The sequence below is a fragment of the Equus caballus genome, chromosome 20 (assembly GCF_041296265.1).
Source record: "Equus caballus isolate H_3958 breed thoroughbred chromosome 20, TB-T2T, whole genome shotgun sequence".
NCBI classification, from domain to species: Eukaryota; Metazoa; Chordata; class Mammalia; order Perissodactyla; family Equidae; genus Equus; species Equus caballus.
The window spans coordinates 28,795,851-28,815,757 of NC_091703.1; the positions used below are offsets into that span (position 1 = coordinate 28,795,851).

The 19,907-nt window shown below is 37.1% G+C and overlaps 1 protein-coding gene across 1 annotated transcript; it reads left to right on the plus strand.

Moving 5' to 3' along the window:
* The first annotated feature begins 18,708 nt into the window (after nt 1-18,708).
* OR2W6 (olfactory receptor family 2 subfamily W member 6) lies at nt 18,709-19,647 on the plus strand. The gene is given in 1 exon segment (NM_001391173.1): nt 18,709-19,647. A coding segment is annotated over 1 exon segment (939 nt).
* The last annotated feature ends 260 nt before the right edge of the window (nt 19,648-19,907 follow it).

Genomic DNA, 19,907 nt, shown 5'->3' on the forward strand with positions numbered 1-19,907 from the left:
GAAAGTTTATGCGTAAATCTTTTGAACCATTTTCATATTGCGAGTAAATTGTGAACACGATGCCCTAGTCCCCCTTAATTCTTTAGAGTGTATTTCCTAAAAACAAGGGCACTCTCCTAGTACTTTTCCAGTATAAGCATCACAGTCAGGAAATTAACACTGATACAATACTACCATCCAATCTACAGACGCCATTCAAATTCTCTCGATTGCTGTAAAATTGTCCTTTATAACCATCCTTTTCTTTCTGGTCCAGAATCCAAACTAGAATCATGTGTTGCATTTAGTTGTCATGTCTCTTTAGTCTCCTCATATCTGGAACAATTCTTCAGTTTTCCCTGCCTTTTATGACATCGACGTTTTTCAAGAATATAGGCTTGTCACTTTATAAAATGTCTCTCAACTGGGACATTTGACTTTTCTTTGTTGTTCATTTTTGCCAAGAATACTACAGAAATGATGCTATCTTCTCATTCATCATATAGCCTCCAGAACTGTGATAAATAAATTTCTTTTGTTTTATAAGCTACCCGGTCTGTGTATTTTTTTATAGCAGCCTGAATGGACTAAGATATATAGTTTGTAAACTTTCCTGTCTGGATTTTTCAACTGTGTATATATTTTTGAAATTCATCCATGTTATTGCATATATCAGTAGTAGGTTCATTTCTCTTCCCAAATAATATTCCATTTTATTAATACACCATAACCTGTTTATCCATTCTCTTGCTGAAGAATATTTTGATTGTTTCTTGTTTGGTGTTATTATTAATGGGTGGGGCTGCTGTGAGTATTCTTGTATAAGTCTTTTGTGGACATGTGTTTTCTTTCCTTTTGGGTAAATATCAAGGTGTGTAATTGCTTTTCAGAATCTTCCAAATAATTTTCCCAAAAAAGGTACCATTTTACACTTACACCAACTATGTTTGGAGATATGCTTCATATCCTTGCCACCATTTGATGTCATTAGTCTTTTCAATTTTATCTAATCTAGTGGGTGTGTAGATATATCATTGTGGTTTTGTTACCCAAACTAAAGTGGGTTCCCTCTTGGTGAGTTAAATCAGACTCCACACCAGAAGTAGTTGTCTCACAAAGTAAAGAATATTTGCAGCAAATAGGAGACCATGAGGAATCATTTCCAGAGTCTTGGTGTCTCTAAACAAAGGGAAGCAGGGGTGTTTATTTTGGATGGGGAATGAATATTCAAAAGGGATAGATGGATATTCTCTTGCACAGGCTCAGCTGGGAAACATGCTTCCACGTACACTGCAGGTTATGGTGGTAAGTCCTAAGCTCCTCCTGGAGAGATCTTAGCATTAAAAATAAGGCAAAGGTCACAGGCATAGCTCTCGTGGTGAGGCTTGGTCCGGCTCAGGGTGGTTGGTGATTTCATCTCCTTAACATAACAAAAGGAAAAAGAGCAATTTCAAAAAATGGTTAAAATATCCAAACCCACCCTTGAGTTCCTCAGGGTAACTAGTCAGTGACTGTTTCAATATACATTCCCCTACTGGCTAATGACAACAATCCCTATTTCATGTGCCTATTGGTCATTCGCATATCTTCTTTTGTGAAATGTCTGTTCAAGTCAGTGGCATAATAAGAAATGAATATTTGGTCTTTGTTCCCCATTCCTGACAAAACTCCTAAAACCTTTGTAATTTCCTGAGTGGTAGGGGTGACAGGAGAGTCTTCTGTTCAAGTATTTAGTCTTTGTCCTCAGTTCCTGACATGGAGCTCCTAATTCCCTTGGAATTTCCTGGGTGATAGGAACATCTTTTGTTCTAATATGGCTACTCTTGGCCAGCTCCCTAGATAGCTTCAGAACAGGGGCTGGTTGGAAGAAAGACTAAGCCATCATTAGAAGCCTGGAAATTTCAGCTCCACCACCCACGCAACTTCCAGGAAGAGGAGATGGGCTGGAAATTAAGTTAATAATTAATCATGCTTATGTGATGAAACTCCCATAAAATTCCCTAAATGATGGGTTTCAGAGAGTTTCTGGGTTGGTGAATGCATCCATATGTCAGGAGGGTGGCACACCCCAACTCCCTGGGGGCAGAAGCTCCTGCACTTATGACCCTTCTGGACCCCACCCTATGTACCACTTCATCGGGCTGTTCATTAATATCCTTTACAATAAACCAGTAAACATAAGGAAAATGTCTTCCTGAGCTCTGTGAACTGTTGTAGCAAATTATCAAAACCGAGAAGGGCATTGCAGGAACCCCGGATTTGCAGCTGGTCAGTCAGAAGTACAGGAGGCTGGGACACGTTACTCACATCTAAAGTGGGACCAAGCTTGTGAGATTGAACCCCTTAACCTATGGGAACTGATGATAACTCTGAATAGTTTGTGTCAGAATTGAATTGAATGGTTGAACAAGCAGTTGGTGTCCAGAGAATCAGAGAATTCATTTTTGGTTTTGGAAAACACCCCAGAATGTCTTTTGCCTATTAAAAAAATTAGATTATTTGTCTTTTGATAATTAATTTGTAAGAGTAATTTTTTATATATTCTGGATACAGATCCTTTGTCAGATGTATGATTTATAAATATTTTTCTCCCAGTCTGTGGATTGCCTATTTATTTTCCTAACAGTATATTGAAGTGTACAATTTGATAAGCTTGATAAGTACAGTTTGACAAACCATCAACACAATCAAAATAACAGCATTCTCATAGCCTTAGGTTTCCTCTCGTCCTTTGTAATTTCTCGCTTTTGAATCTCCCTCTCTCCCAATCCTTCCCACTCTACAGTTGTCAGGCAACCACTAATATGTTTTCTGTCATTGTAGATTAGTTTGCATTTTCTAGAATTTTATATTAATGTAATCATACAATATGTCCTCTGTCTTTTTTTGGTCTAGTGTCTTTCACTCAGCATAATTATTTTGAGATTCATCTATGTTGCATGTATCAATATTTCATTCCCTTTTATTACTAAGTAGTATTCTATTGTATGAATGTACTCACCTTTAAATGGACTGAATTTTACATATGCTTCCCAATTTCTATAAAGAAAATCTTGCTGAGATTTTGGTTACAATAACATTGAACCCATAATTAATATGGGAAGAAGTGACATCTTAACACTGTGAGTCTTCTGCATCCTGACCACAGTATTTATACAACAGTCTTACATAATTTCCCTCAGCGATGTATTCTAGTTTTCAGTATACTGCTCTTGTACATCTTTTCTCAGACTTCTCCCTATTTCATATTTCATGTTTCTATTGTAAATAGTATTATTTTTTAAATTTCAATTTCTAATTGTTCATTGCTAGTGCACAGAAATACAATGGATTTTTGTGTATTAATGTTGTATCTTGCAACCGTGTTAAATTTACTTATTAGTTCCAATAGCTTTCCTGTAAGATTTTCTACATAGGCAATCTACATAGATAATCTACAAAGATAATCTACATAGGCAATCAAGTCTTCCGTAAATAGAGTTTTAACTTTTTCCTTTCCAATTTGCATGCCTTTTATTTCTTTTCTTGAATTATTAGAACTACCAATACAACCAACGATAAAGAAAAATAGCAAAGGTGGATATCCCTACCTTTTTCCCATCTCAGGGGAACACACTCCGCCTTTTATGATTGAGTTTAATGTTAGCTGTAGATGTCCTTTATCAGGTTGAGAACATTTCCTTCTATTCTTAGTTTACTCAGAGTGCTTTTTGTTTTTTGTTTTTTTTTTTCTTACCAGTAACAGATGTTATATTTTGTCAAATGCTTTTCCTTGCATGTATTGATATAGCTATATGGTTTTTCTGTTTGTTTATTAATATGGTGAATTATATTGATTCGTTTTTTGAATCTTAAACTAACCTTACATCTCTGAGAGAAACCAGACTTGCTCATGATGTATTGTATTATATATGGTTGGATTTTAGCAACTATGTACATGAGGGATATTGTTTTGTCATTTTTTGTAATATCTGTGTCTGATTGTCATATTAGGATAATCTTAGCTTCATAAAATGTATTCCCTCCTCTTCAGTTTCCTGGAAGTGTTTGTAGAGAATTGGCCTTATTTTCTTCTTAAGCAATTGGTTAAATTCATCAACAGTGCCATCTGGGAGTGGAATTTTCTTTGTGGGAAGGTTTTATCTACAAATTCAATTTTTTAAATAGCTATAGGTCAGAGTTTCTCAGCAACAGGACTATTAATATTTTGATCTAGATAATTTTGGTTGTGGGAGGTTGTCCTACACATTGTAGGATATTTAGCAAAATAGTTGGCTTCTACCCACTAGATACCTGTAGCGTCCCCAAACCCCAAACCCAACCCCATTTATAAAAGTCAGAAACATTCTCAGACATTGGCATATTTCCTCTTGGAGGCAAATTCACGTGGCTTAGAAACACTGCTGTAGGGTTATTTAGGTTATCTCTTTCTTGTTGAATGAGCTTTGGTGGTTTGTTTTCCAAGGAATTTACTAACAAAAAGTTGTTTTAAATATTTCCTTATTATCCTTTCAATATCTGAAGATTTTCCAGAAATCTTTCTAGTAATGATTTCCAATTTAATTCCATTATGTGAGAGAGCATACTTTATATGACTTGAATCCTTCATTGAAAATTCATTGAGGCTTAGTATACAGCCCAGAATATGGTTTACCATTGGTAAATATTCCAGGTGCCCTTTAAAAGAATTAGAATTCTGCTGTTGTTGGATGAATTGATTGTCAGTGCATATAAAAATTGGAGTCTTCAGATGATACTTTCCTCCAGACAAGGGTCATCTTTTCTTTTGCTGGGCAGAGTGGGATATTGAGCCCCTGTCTGCAGGTAGGGCCCAAGCTGAGTCAAGACAGGGTCGCCATATTGGAAAGGCTTGGTCTATCTCCTGTTATCCCTATTGTTATGGTACAGTCTTTGAGGTCTTTCAACTGAGAGACTAATGTATGAACCCGGATCCATCCTCTGGGTTAGTCATGAACTCTAAACTTTAATTCCTTAGTACTGTAAGACTATTAAAAATTCAGCTGTGTATTCAGAGGTTTTTGGCATAGCTTTTAATTTCCCTCCCTACTTAACTTAAAGCCTTGTCAAATACCTTTCGAGGAAAACTGCCTTGTATTTCAGGCCCTCAGTTCTCCATTTTTGTCACTTTAGCATGACAGAAATGACAAAGTTTTGTTTAGTTTTTTTCTTTATTCCCTACTAGTGGTCCTTTTACCAGCTGCAGATAAGTTATTGGTTTCTTGCTTGCATCCAGAATCCGCAAGTTCTCCCAGGGAAAAAGCACCTTCAGCTGACTTCTTCACGGTTCTTCACGGTTCTTCACTCCATGGAATATTAACTGAATATTCATTTTTTGTCTTTTTTGCTTCTGTAGCTCTCTGATATTTTACACAAATGATTTTTTATACTTATTATGACTTTTCTGGTTCTTGAAGACGTCTGAAAGCTATTCTATCTTGGCTGGAGGCAGAATTCTTGATTCAGATTTGAGCCAAGTTTGTACTTTGCAGCACGGATCTTGTTGGTCTGGGTGGCTTCACGGGCAATGTCAGAGATGGAGTTACCACGAAATTGATGGAGCTTAATCTTTGTAGTCTATCACTTGCATGGGGCCCCTTCCAAGACTCTGGGAAGGATCCTAACAAAGTGTTCACACAAACATGTGTTTTTGTAACATTTGCAAAAAAATTGTATCCATAATTAGTTCAGGCCACTCTCTTTTCCGCTCCATTTTCCCTCTGTTGTAATTCTCATGTCCAGTGGTAATGCAGTAGCTGTGAGAATTTTTGCCATCTGGCTAAGTGAAAGCTATTTTAAGAATACAGTTATGTGGTCCATAGTCGCTTTTATGTATAGGTTAGTTATTGTTAACCCTTCTGGTGTAGGAATGGCTTCTAGGAATAGTCTGACTTCTGATCCTACTGACTTATCAGCATCATGACATAAGACGCAGGGCCGGAATGTGAAGATTTCTGATGATGCCAAGCACCTGAAATATGTGGGCAGTGGATAGCCATTCTACTGCTGCTCAAGCCTTAAAATATGGGTACTTACTCACTCTAAGGACTCCAATTAACGAAGGAGTATATTTTCAGAGACTTAAAAGAGAATCCGGGACACAAAGGAATATAAAGAAGTTTTTCAAAAAGTTGGTAAAGCTCAACTGAAATTTTGAAAGATGTTTTGCGATGTTTGAATAAAACAAGTGAGAAATTATAGACTTCTGATTTCCATACACAAAGAGTACCTTCCATTGTCATCTTCGAATTTCTTTATTAAAAGACAACAAAGCGGGCCGACCCCGTGGCCCAGTTGTTAAGTTTGCGTGCTCCGCTCCGGTGGCCCAGGGTTTCTCTGGTTCGGATCCTGGGTGTGGACATGGCACCACTCATCATGCCGGTTGAGGCGGCGTCCCACATAGTACAACTAGAAGGACCCACAACTAAAATATACAACTATATACTGGGGAGACTTGGGGAGAAAAAGCAGAAAGAGAAAAAAAAAAGAAGATTGGCAACAGCTGTTAGCTCAGCTGCCAATGTTTAAGAAAAAAAAAACCAACAAAGGAAAAACTGTAAGAGAAAATAATTAATAAAATATTTAAAAACCCAGTAAGTTTCTCTCAGAAAACAGAGCTTAGAAATATATCTATATGTGTATAATCACACGTACATACACATATATATGTTAGTTTATTTATCTATCCCTCTGTATGCGTGCGTGTGTGTGTGTGTGTGTGTGTACCCACAAGTTCATACTGATGCCTCTGATTCCAATCAAATATCGCAGGGTTCATTCTAGCCTCCCTCCTTTTTTTTGTTTGTACCTTCTTTCTCTGGCAGTAGGAAAGCTGGCTCTCAGGATCCATAATATATTTAATTATTTGCTCAATTATAACAATACAAATAGTTTCAGAATTGCTAACCTATACTCCTGGTCATAATAATTTTACTAACTAGAGTACAATATTTGTGTACAGTTCTTTTTGTCATAACCTTAGACTAGTCTGCCCTTTGCCTGGTAGTCAAATACTCTTTCCCAAAGTTAATTTAGGTCAGTTCTTTTCTTCCTCATCCTCTTTAGAAAGGTTATGCTGCTCATTTGTCATACAAGTAGGTTCATTTATTACTGTTTGTATTCCTTTTGGGTAATCTCCATTCTGGTTGACTTTAATTACTTATTTAAATTTTGACTATGTGAAACATTATTAAAGTTATAAGAGTAAGAACCACTCAAAATGTTGTATTCAGAAAAGAGTCAATCCCCTTCATCCTTGCCACACCATTCTGATTCACCAATTCTTTCTTTCTTTCATTTTTTTTTCGTGAGGAAGATTGGCCCTGAGGCAACGTCTGTCACCAATCTTCCTCTTTTTGCTTGAGGAAAATTGTCTCTGAGCTGACACCTATGCCAATCCTCCACTATTTTTGATATGTGGGATGTGGCCAAGTCATGGCTTGATGAACAATGTGTAAGTCTGCGCCTGGGATCCAGGCCCTCAAATCCTAGTCTGCTGAAACGGAGTGTTTGAATTTAACAACTATGCCACCAGGCTGTCTCCTGCCACAATTCTCTACATTCTATTCCATGCTCACCCCTGGTGGATATCCAATCTCATTAGTTTCTGGTTTATCCTTCTTGTATTTCCTTTTGCATAAGAGAGCAGATATATGGATGTTTTATTATAGCCTCTTCTTTCTTCTGTGAAAGGTTAGCATGTAATAGACACTCTTTGATCTTTGTTTTTTCACCTAACAACATACCCTGGAAATCACTCTGTATTTGTTCATACAGATCTTCCTCATCCTAGTTTAAAAAAAATTATTTTGAAAAACTCACAGATTTATATGAAGTTGCAAGAATAATAATACAGAGAGGTCCTGTGTACCTTTCACTTAGTTTTCCCCAATGAAACATCTCAAGTAACTATAGAAGAATGTCAAAACCAGAAAACTGGGCTGGCCCGGTGGCGCAGCAGTTAACTTTGCACGTTCTGCTTCTTGGCGGCCCCAGGGTGGCAGGTTCGGATCCTGGGTGCGGACACGGCATTGCTTGGCACACCATGTTGTGGTAGGCGTCCCACATATAAAGTAGAGGACACGGATGTTGGCTCAGGGCCAGGCTTCCTCAGCAGAAAAGAGGAGGACTGGCAGTAGTTAGCTCAGGGCTAATCTTCCTCAAAAAAACCCAAAAAAACAAAACCAGAAAACTGACATTGGTACAAGCCACAAATCTTTCTCGGTTTCACCAGTTTCACATACACTCATTTGTGTGTACATGTAGTTTACACAATTTTGTCACATTTGTAGATTTGTGTAACCACTGCCGCAATCAAGATACACAGTTGTTCCATCACCACAAGCTTCCTTCTTGTTACCAGTTAACGCCCATCTCTTTCCTCTCTTAACTGACTCCCATTCTGAACTCCTGGCAACCGCTAATCTGTTCACTATCTCTATAAGCTTGTCATCTTGAGAATGTCACATAAATGGAATCATACAGTATGCAACCCATTGAGACTGGCTTTTTTTTCACTCAGCTTAATTCCCTGACATCCTTCCAAGCAGTCACATGTATCAACAGCTTGTTCCTTTTCATTGTCTGGTAGTATTTCCTGGTATGGATGCAGCCTAGTTTGTTTAACCAGTCACCCACTGAAGGACATTGAGGTTGTTTGTGTGTTTTGGCTATTACAAGCAAAACTGCTATAAACCATATCATCTAGACTTTTGTGTGAGCATAAGCTTTATTTTTCTGGAATAAATGTCCAGAGGTATGATTGCTGGGTCATATGTTAAGTGTATGTTTAGTTTCTTATAAAACTATTTTCCAGAGTGGTTGTGTTATTTACGTTACTACCAACAATACATGTGATATCTAGTTTCTCTGAATTCTTGTCAGCATTTAGTGTTACCACTATTTTGAATTTCAGCTCTTTTATTTAAGTGTATAGTGATCTCATTATGGTTTTAATTTGCATCTTTCTAATGGCTAATGATGTTGAACATACTTTCATGTGCGTTTTTGCCATCAATATTTCTTCTGTAGTAAAACGTCAGTTATGTCTTTTGCTCATTTTCTAATTGTATTATTTGTGTTTTTACTGCTGAGTTTTGAGAGTTCTTTACATATTCTAAATCTTTTGTCAGATATATAGTTCGCAAATATATGTTTCTTTTAGTCTAGAGCTGTTCTGTTCTTTTATACGTTTAACAGGATCTTTCACAAAGCAATGTTTTCAATTTTGGTGAAGCCCAATTTATTGATTTTCTTCTTTTATGAATTATGCTTTTGGCATTATGTTGAAGAAAATAAACCTTTATGAAGTTTTATTTTTCAGTTTATCTTTCTTAGAGTTTACTGAAATCCTTGAATATGTTGGTTGATGTTTTCGCTATCTTTGGAAAATTCTTAGCCATTGTTTGTTTGCATTTTGTTTCTGCCCCACTCTTTCTCATGTCTCCTTCTGATACCCTAACTATTTGTATCTTAAACCGTTTGTGTAGGACCTATATGTGGTTATGTTCATAATTTGTTTTCACTTTTGTTCTTTCTTGGTGTTACTTTTGTTTTTTTCCACTTACTTGTCCTCCAGTCACTATTCCTATTTTATAATATTAAACTCAGACTGAGTTTTTAATTTCAATTATTTTACTTTTAATTTCTAGAATGTACATTCTATTCTTTTTATGTTTCGTATGTTTATATTTATCTTTGGTGAAATTATCTTGAGTTCATCTGTTTTGTCCATATTTTCAACTTCAAAATCTGAATTATCCAGGGATTTCTTTCTATGGACTTTATTTTTTTTGTGCTGAGGAAGATCAGCCCTGAGCTAATATTTGTTGCCAATCTTCCTCTCTTTTTGCTTGAGGAAGATTAGCCCTGAGCTAACATCTGTGCCAATCTTCCTCTATTTTATATGTGGGTTGCTGCCACAGCATGACTGATGAGTGGTGTAGGTCTGTGAACCTGGGCCACTGAAGTAGAATATGCTGAACTTAACCACTACACCATAGGGCCGGCCCTTCTATGGATTTTTCTAAAGAAAAATTCTTGATTACTGATCATATGGTCTTGCTCTTTTCATGCCTAATAATTTTTTATTGTACACTTGCCTTTGTGTAAGTGGACAATAGAGGCACTAGAAAATGTCATTTTCCACCAAAGGGGTTTCTTTATGATATCTTTTAATTAGATCAGCTAAGTGTCTTTTTTTCCCTCCACTTGACTATCCTCTACCCCTGCTATCATATACCCTCACATACCAAGCACCATAAGCATTTCAATTCTTTCATTTTTCTATACTCCTCTAAATTTTTCCTTCTCCTCTCTCTCTACATGCATTTTATTCTCTTAATCAAGAATTCACTTCCTGATAATCCACCTCTTTAAGTTTTCTTTAAAATAAACTAAAATCCAATATTGAGTGTAGTCAGTGCTAAAATAGAACTGTGAATGAAGAGCTTCTGGAACCCAGATGAAAGAACAGCCAAGTTTAACAAAAAGGAATAACAGCATTTTCCAGGAAGAATATTTCAACTGAACTTTGATTATTTTAGTATTATTTTTAATAGAATGAACATTCCCCTCTGAGAGAACATCATAAGCAAGGGGACATAGAGTAAGGAAAGTCAAAATTATCAAAGATTTACTTTATGTCACGGACAATGCTAGATAATTAATATTTTTTACCTCATTTAACTTTCACAGGAAGTCTTCAAAATAATTTTTCCCCAATGATAGTAAACGAGGTTTTCTAGTTTTTAAGCCTGGATTGATTGTTTCTGAGCTGGAGTTTGAGCCATTGTCTCTCTCAAGGCTAATCTCTTTCTCTTTGATTCCAAATTGTCTTCCAGAGAAGATTCATTTTTTTATTGTTTAGGAAAAATGGTGAGTAGTTTAGTGCATTTGAAGTATAAAATAAACAGAAGCTCTTCTATTTATGTTTTAATTTATTTTTTATTTTCTTCTTCTTTTTTTTTTTTTGAGGAAGATTAGGCCTGAGCTAACATCTGCCACCAAGCCTCATTTTGCTGAGGAAGACAGGTCCTAAGCTAACATCTATTCCCATCTTCCTTTTTTTCATGTGGGACACCTGCCACGGGATGGCTTGACAAGCATTGTGTAGGTCCGCACCTGGGATCTGAACCAGCGAACCCTGGGCCACCGAAGCAGAATGTGTGAACTTAACCACTTTGCCACCGGGCTGGCCAGAAGCTCTTTTAGGTAGAGCTGGGAATGTAAGTTGGCCCAGAACCAGCATCAACATTAGGGAATATTTGTATATTTCTCTAGGCAATAAGGGTCACCACAGGAATTTAAGTAATGGCTTGATAACACCTATATTTTAGGAAGACTCCACTTATACCACAGTACAAGATGACGGTGAGTAGTGAGACACTAGAGATGAACTGATGAACAGGCTCTTGTAACACATCAGGGACAAGTTAACAAGGCACTGGGCTAGGGAAAGAGAGTGGAAATGAAAAAGAAGGCAGAGATGTGAAAGACAGATGTTATGGGTAGACTTAGAAACTTATTGAATATAAGAATTCAGGGAAAGAGATGGCTCGAGAAAACTGAGATGTTTTAAGACTTGGTGACTAGACAAATCACAAAGAGACAAAAATCAAGAAAAATAAGTATGGGGGGGTTGTGTTGTAAGGTTTATAACATATGCAGAATTAAAACTTGACGACAAGAGTACAAACGACAGGGAGCAGGAAATGGAATTACATTGTTGTAAATGTTTTACATTATATGAGAAGAGGCATTTTATTTGAGGATAGACTATGATAAGTTAAAGGTGTATATTGTAAACCTTAAAGGAACCAATAAAATATAACAAACAGTAGAGATAAAATAGAATAATAAGAAATGCTCAATCCAAAAGAAAATAGTAAAAAAAGAAAAGAAAAGGAACAAAGTACAAATAGCAAGGTAGTAGGTTAAAACCTAACCATATCAACAATAACATAAAATATAAAGCATCCAAGAACAATTAAAAGACAAAGATTGTCAGACTGCATATAAAGTTACAAATAGCTTAAAAGACTGGGAACAGATAAACCATGCAAATACTGGTCACTCTGAAGGTGGAATGTCAGATAAAGAAGATTTCAGAACAAAGAATCTTACCAGAGATGAAAAGAAGCATTTTTTTAATGATAACAGAATCTATTAGTCAAGGAAACATAATTGACCTATCTGTTTGTTCCCAATAACAGAGCTCAAAGATAAATAAAGCAACGTTTGACAGTACTAGAAGGAAAAATAGACAAATTTACAGTGACAGTTTGGGATTTCAACATTCTTCTCTCAGTAATTGATGGAAGTAGACAAAAACCAGGAGGGCTAGAAAAGATTTGAACAGCGCTCATAGCCAACCGGACCTAATTGACATTTAAGGAACACTTTACCACTAACAGCACAGTATATATTCTTTACAAAAGTGCACATAGCATTCAACAAAAGATACCATCTGCTAAGCCATAAAACAATTCTCAGTAAATTTAAAATCATACAGTGTTAAAAAAAAGAAAAAAAAAAAGGAAAAGAAGGTTTGGGAAACAAGGATAAAAAAATGATGAACATTTGACATCAAATTTTATTAATACATGTGATAAAAGTTTTATAAATAATCTGTCGTTTACCTCCACAAAAGCTACAATGACAATAAATTAGGTTAAATTGTAATAAAAGAGAACTCATTTAAATATAATTGCATTTGATGGAAAAAATGGCTGACTTGTAAAAGATGAGAGACTTGTAGATTTCATTTCTTTTTCTGGTAACTTCTATGATGTCATATTACAACATATTAAATCATATGGTAATATTCTGGGAAGCATCTCTTGTAATCGCTTATAACCCTTGGATTATATTATTTTGTTTCACAGAAAATCTCTTTCCACTGCTATAATATTTCTATCAGTTAGAAGTTTAAATATATTTGTAATGGGTTAGGGGTGGTGACAGGCCAAGTGTTAGTAAAAGAGGAGGAAGTGAAGTGGCAAAAAATTTAAAGATTGCTTCTAGAATTTCTTCTTTGGCTACCCAATTCCACATCCTTCATTGAGTTAGGTACCTGATGAGAACCTCATCTCCTTCATTTATCAGAGGCACTAATTATTTCAGATAGGAAATTCTTGAAAGCATCAAATTCTCTATGCATTTCTCCCTAGTTTTCATGAGAAAATATTAGGCTGAGATGGTAATGCCACCTAATAACTTAAGTATAAGATGTAACTCTCAGGGGAATGGTTCATCTGACTGTGCACGCTATTATTTTTTGTCCTTTTTAAAAACCAAAACCTGCTAATTTATTCTAATGACTCAGCTGAAGTCATTTGTCAGTCAGATAGTAACTTTCCTAAGATATTTTAGTAATTTTTACCAAACTAGGCAAATTGAAATGAGATTATTTTAATAGTTTGGCTGATTTTTTGGTATTGTGTCAAAATCAATCTCTTTTTTTTAATCTGCTCTCCTTTTCTCAATGTATCTGTCTTAAATGGAAAATATTCAAGTTAAGCTTCATTATAATGGACCTTGAAATTCCACAGAAAGTTAATCTTAAGTAAACAAAATGGTAAAGGACTGAGAATAGTTTTTTGCACTGCACACCCTGAGGAAGTAGCAGAGGACACGCATCATAAAACGAAACCAGGCGCATGTAGATGCTCCCACATCTCTTCATTGATTCCAGCTTCTACTCTGAATTGGGTATGAGGTGGCCACTTTCCATGCCTTAATGTTCATGACTAACTACTGATCTTACTGAGACCCAGTGAGGAAGATTTTGTGCTCTCTCTCAGTCTCTCTCTTGGGTGAATCTATAATGTGCCTCTGTGTGTGTTTGTGTGTGTGTTTGTCTTGGGAAGAGTGATATTTCCTCTGAGACTGTATGCTTTCCCAACCTTTGTTAGAGATAATTAGTTAAGGGAATTTTTGAAAAGGAAGTTTTATTCCATAGGGTGAAGCAGAAAAGGAAATACCCAATCCTATATCAACTTTGAAGTCCATAAAAACTTCTTCCTTTTGAAACTTGAATCCTTTGATCTTTAAGTGTTCTCTGTGCTGAATGTACATCAGAGATACCCTAGCTTCCTTCAGGCTGCTCCTTATCTGGCTCCTTATCTGGGGTGGAAGGAGGGTATGTGGATATTTGGGGCCTTCAGGTGGTATAACTATTGTGCGCTTATCAACATTCTCCATCCAGATTCAGCTCAGCTGGGTCCTGTTGCCTCTTTATCTATCTCCTTCCTATTCTCATAAATTTCTTAAATGTCATTTTTCTCTTCTTGTTTTCACTATGGTCATCCCACCTGGACTTCCAAGTGAAGTCCCAAGAAAGAGAAGGAATGGTGGACATGGCATTTCTGAGGTTGCAGTCAAATTTGGTAAGTTAATGATCCTGTGTAGAAAGAAACGTAACCTAGACCTCTATCCAATCATCTGTCTTTTTTGTTTTGTTTTGTTTTTGAACCTTAGACTATTGCTGAATCATGGGCAATTAGATTTATTATGCCAATACTTCATAGCCTAAATGTCTATGCACTTTATTTGAATAGGCTTGATTACATTTTAAAGACTGTGCTTTAATGTAACTCCCTCTATGAGGAAGCCAGAGAGAGACTTTGAACCCTTTAATGGAGTTCTTTCCAAAAAACGTGAATTTAAAAAGCAGTGGAATCTACTGAATTGAAAAGTTTTGAGACTAAAAATACTAATTATGGTCCTGCATCATGTGAGAGTATATGGAATAACGAGCTCTCAGTAATTGTGAGTGTTGAGTATTAACAGTGGAACTTTGAACTCCAACACGGAGAGTAGACACACATATATCATTTAAAAGAATATTCTTGGCAAACAGAGGAATCAGCAATTAGTTACTACAGTTCAGAGATGCAAGAAGGCAGTCCTCACTAAGGCAAGGCTTGGTAAAGAAGAGTAGAGACTGAATATTGATATGATAATATGAAGAGAAAGGCAGACAGTGAATGGATGGTTTAGCAACTAGGAAAACTTTGTATCAGAATGAAAAATTCATGAGAATAATCCTATTGAATGATCTCAGGCTTTGTGGGTCCTTTGGTTGATCTGAGAAAAAAGATAAAAAGCAAAGAAAGAAAACAAAATAAAAAAGAAAATAACTTGGGTTTGTACTCTACTATATAGTTGATAAACATTCATACACATACATACACATCACTGCCAAGCACAGCTGCCCTGACCTCTCTTCTGGAAGGGCCAGCATATATATATGTATATGTATACATATATATAACATATGTATATATACCTGTACATATACATATGTGTATATATATGCATACACACACATAAGGAAATTCTGAGTATGTTGTAGGGGTGGGGGAAAATCCCCTTTCTTTCCGTCTTGTATTCTTATGGGTGGACTAATAATAAAATTGACACAAAACCAGATTAACAGGAGAAAAATCCAGTTTAACGTATAGGTAGTGGAAGTTTTTAGTGGGATCTTGCTAGTGACTCAAACCAATAAGCTTTTTGCGGCTTAACAAATGGATGCAAGAGGCATCCTCAAAAGAGTACTAGAGTTGCTTTTGTCCAAGAAACTAGTTTCACAAATATTTTTTCCTGCTAATCTACAGTTAGGACAGAAGACCAGATTAACATGAGGAAAATCCAGTTTAATACATACGTATTGGAGACCATAAAGAAATGATGCTTAGAGAGTGAAAATAGGCAGTATATATATTTTTTACACAAACAAACGTAAATTTGTGAAAAATTGACAGGACAAAGAAACTCAGGCTTGGGGTACATAATTAGTGAGGAATTTAAGTAGAGTTTAGGCTGGAGGTAGTAAATGAGCAAGGTTTGTCTATGCAGGCTCCTCGGCCCTGAATCCCCAGCTCTGGTGATAAGGATGCAAGGAGGGCACCTTTTACGTAGGAGATTTATTTCCTGCTTTCAGGAGGAACAAAGACGGGAGAATCAGAAAGCCCTTTTTGCTTCTTAAATAACTTTAATTCAAAATAATCAGTTTGCTATTGTGCGATATTTTGGGGTGGCCTGTCCTGGGCCCCAGTAATGATAACCATGGAATGAGAGAGTCACTGCCAAGCACAGCTGCCCTGCCTCCCTTCTGGAAGGGCCAAAGGATGCCAGGCCTACGTTCACGCTGACGGAGTTTCTGTGCCCAATGACTGCAGTTTTAAGACATCCTGGCAGGCAAATTTTAGCTACATATCTCATTTCCTGAATAAAAATGTGACTACACCTTTGCTACCTGCTTTATTCAATTTATAAGCAATAAAACTTTATCGAAAACTTTGTGCAACAAAGTTTTCTTTTGAAAGTGTGCAGCGGAGTTTTCTTTCTTTTCAAAGAAATGAGTTGCAGTCTCAGTTTTACAACTTATTTAGTTTCTTTATAAGCAGACGATATAATTATTGTGCTGCCTAAGTCTATAGTTAGAGATTGATGAGTGTTGAGATTGATGAGATTGCTGAGATTGATGGAGTGATCTCTAGAGTAAAACCTCAGGGGTTCCAGTCGGTTCCATGTACAGCCGTGTGATCTGGGGTAGCTTATTTCTTCACTCTCTTGGCCTCAGGAGCTTAATTTGTAAGATTGAATAACAAAATTGTTGACCTCCTGGGGTTACTTTTGTTTTTTAAAAGATTGGCCCTGAGCTAACATCTGTTGCCAACTTCTTTCTTCTTCTTTTTCTTCTCCCCAAAGGCCCCTAGTACACAGTTGTATATTCCAGTTGTAGGTCCTAGTTCTGCTATGTGGGACGCCCCCTCAGCATGGTTTGAGGAGGTGCTAGATCCCCGCCCAGGATCTGAACCAGCGAAACCCCGCCCACCAAAGCAGAGGTCTCCAATGTAACGACTTGGCCCCGGGCCCACCCCTCTTGGGGTCACTTTGAGAATGAAATGAGGTAAACTATGTCAAATGGTAAACTTTAGTGCTTAGCTCTTAAGGTCCATAAATATTAGTTACATTAACATTTAAATAATTTGTAATTTATATTTATTTTATATTTTGAGATGTTAAACATATAGAAATTTACAAAGACTAGTAGAAAAAATACAGATAAAAGACAAAAAATACACTCACCATTCAGAATTAATAGTTATTCCTTATGATCAAACTTCCAGCTATTTTTAAAGAAATAAAACATTATAGATATAGAGACAGCCACAGTCTTTAATCCAATTTCCTCTCCAGAGACATCCATTATCATCAGTTTGGTAGCTACACTCCAAGATCATTCGTGTATACATATATGTTCTTTCTTAAGCATTATATATGTTTTTAAATTTCCATTTTATAAGAAGTGGAGGGAAAGCCCTTAATCCTGGCTTGGTTAAAAGTGTCAGTCCTCAGTTATACAATCAGTGGATTGTTTATCCACCTAGATATTATTGCATCCATTCATCACCACTACAGAAGCTTCTTGCGGCCTCTGGAGTGATGACTTTGAGAATCCTATAATCTCCAATAAGTGTCAAAGTTTTAATGTACAAAATCTTAAATCTGTTGTTCAGAACACATGCCACAGCATGATTCAATTATGGCAAAGCATTCTTAGAGCAGTGGATTTGACCCTATTTTGCCTCCTAATGCACCTGAGAGATATAACACATTCTCTTTTAATAAGAGTCACAACTCTATTACTTCTTAACTGCTTAGGAAATTATGCAAAAATATTAGCATGAGACTTTGCCCTTGGTTAACATTGGACAATACACTCACCCTAGGACATAAACCACTGGCAAATAATTGAAGTATAAAGTATCATAGAAGATACAAAATCTTTCAGTCCTATGGGATCATAAGACACAGATAAATAAACTAATCAATGTAGGCTTCCTGGAAGTGGAGTTCTTTGTAAGAATAAAATGTGAGTAAGAGGAGAGAAAATGCTGTTAAAAGAACATTGAATGTCAATTCCATTGAGGTTGAGTTCTGGGAAACTCTTTACTTCTGGGAAATGCATTATCTCTTTTTCATCTTTATGGGAAAGCATTCACAACTTCAGAAAAGTCACCCAATCCCAGGGTTAAAATACACCTTGGTGACGTAAAACAATTTTATCACAGAGGTTTAGGACAGGGCTGGGTAGAGGGGTAGGAGAGATGTTAGAGTCAGGCTCCAGTAAACGGAGTGAATGAATCGGAGGCATAGCTATAAACAATAAAGAGGTCATCTTCTTCCTAAGATTTTGCTTGATCATTTGTACCCTGTTGAGTTTGGATATGACTTTAGGTTTCCCAATATTGATGAGACAATGTTTAGAATGAGATTTCACCTAACAGCAAGCCTAGTTCTCTGATCCAGAGACAAAGCCACTATTTCCATCCACAGGTTACATATGACTAGAATTTGACGCTTCCCCTTAAAAAAAAAGTGGATAATTTTGAGTGTTTATTCCCTTGTAAGATTATCAGCTTTTGAAAGTAACTTTTTACACCCTGCCAAACTGAAAAGAATGATTCAAAATGTTGGTAAATAGGCACAGCCAGGAGCCTGAAAAGCCACTGCATACTGTGCTCTTCAGACCAAATAATGACTTCATTAATAGCTATTGAAATTCTGGGTTAAGCATCCAGCATTTCCAAGGAAGTTTCTGTTCTACCATTTTACCAGTCATTCCATTTTGAGGGAATATGTCTGTGTTCTTCACAGATACTCATCTTTCTCCTAACAGGTAATACGTGGTCACAGGTGATGGAAAAGGACAACACAAGTTCTTTTGAAGGCTTCTTCCTGGTTGGCTTCTCTGACCGTCCCCACCTAGAGCTGATCCTCTTTGTGGTTGTCCTCTCTTTTTATCTGCTGACTCTTCTTGGCAACATGACCATCATCTTGCTTTCTGCTCTGGATTCCCGGCTGCACACACCAATGTATTTCTTTTTGGCCAATCTCTCATTTCTAGACATGTGTTTCACCACAGGCTCCATCCCTCAGATGCTCTACAACCTTTGGGGTCCAGATAAGACCATCAGCTATCTGGGTTGTGCCATCCAGCTCTACTTTGTCCTGGCTCTGGGAGGGGTGGAGTGTGTCCTCCTGGCTGTCATGGCATATGACCGCTATGCTGCAGTCTGCAAACCCCTGCACTACACTGTCATCATGCACCCACGTCTCTGTGGGCAGCTGGCTTCAGTGGCATGGCTGAGTGGCTTCAGCAATTCTCTCATAATGGCACCCCAGACATTGATGCTACCCCGCTGTGGGCACATGCGAGTGGACCACTTTCTCTGTGAGATGCCAGCACTAATTGGCATGGCTTGTGTAGATACCATGACCCTTCAGGCACTGGCATTTGCCTTGGCAATCTTTATCATCCTGGCACCACTCTTCCTCATCCTCATCTCTTATGGTTATATTGCAGGAGCAGTCTTTAGGATCAAGTCAGCTGCCGGGCGAAAAAAAGCCTTCAACACCTGTAGCTCCCACTTAATTGTTGTCTCACTCTTCTATGGTACCATCATATACATGTACCTCCAGCCGGCAAACACTTATTCCCAGGATCAGGGCAAGTTCTTTACTCTTTTCTACACAATTATCACTCCCAGTGTCAACCCCCTGATCTATACACTGAGAAACAAAGACGTTAAAGAGGCCATGAAGAAGGTGCTAGGGAAGGGGAGTGCAGAAGCTTAGTAGAAAGTGATCAAATTTTAGGATTGTCTTTTGACCCATCTTCTATGTATGTTGTTATACCCAGCCAATAAAGGGACGTTCTGGCATTAAAGACTGAAAAAGCACTTAATGAGGAATTCAGTGGTTTAGCTAGGTTGAGAAAATGCAATATTCCTGAGTTGGCAATCACTTGTACTCCTCTCAAGTCCCTCGAAGTCAAGTATTCATCACTAGGAGGGCTCCAATCCAAGACCAAAAGTGACCTATGCTTGCAAAATACC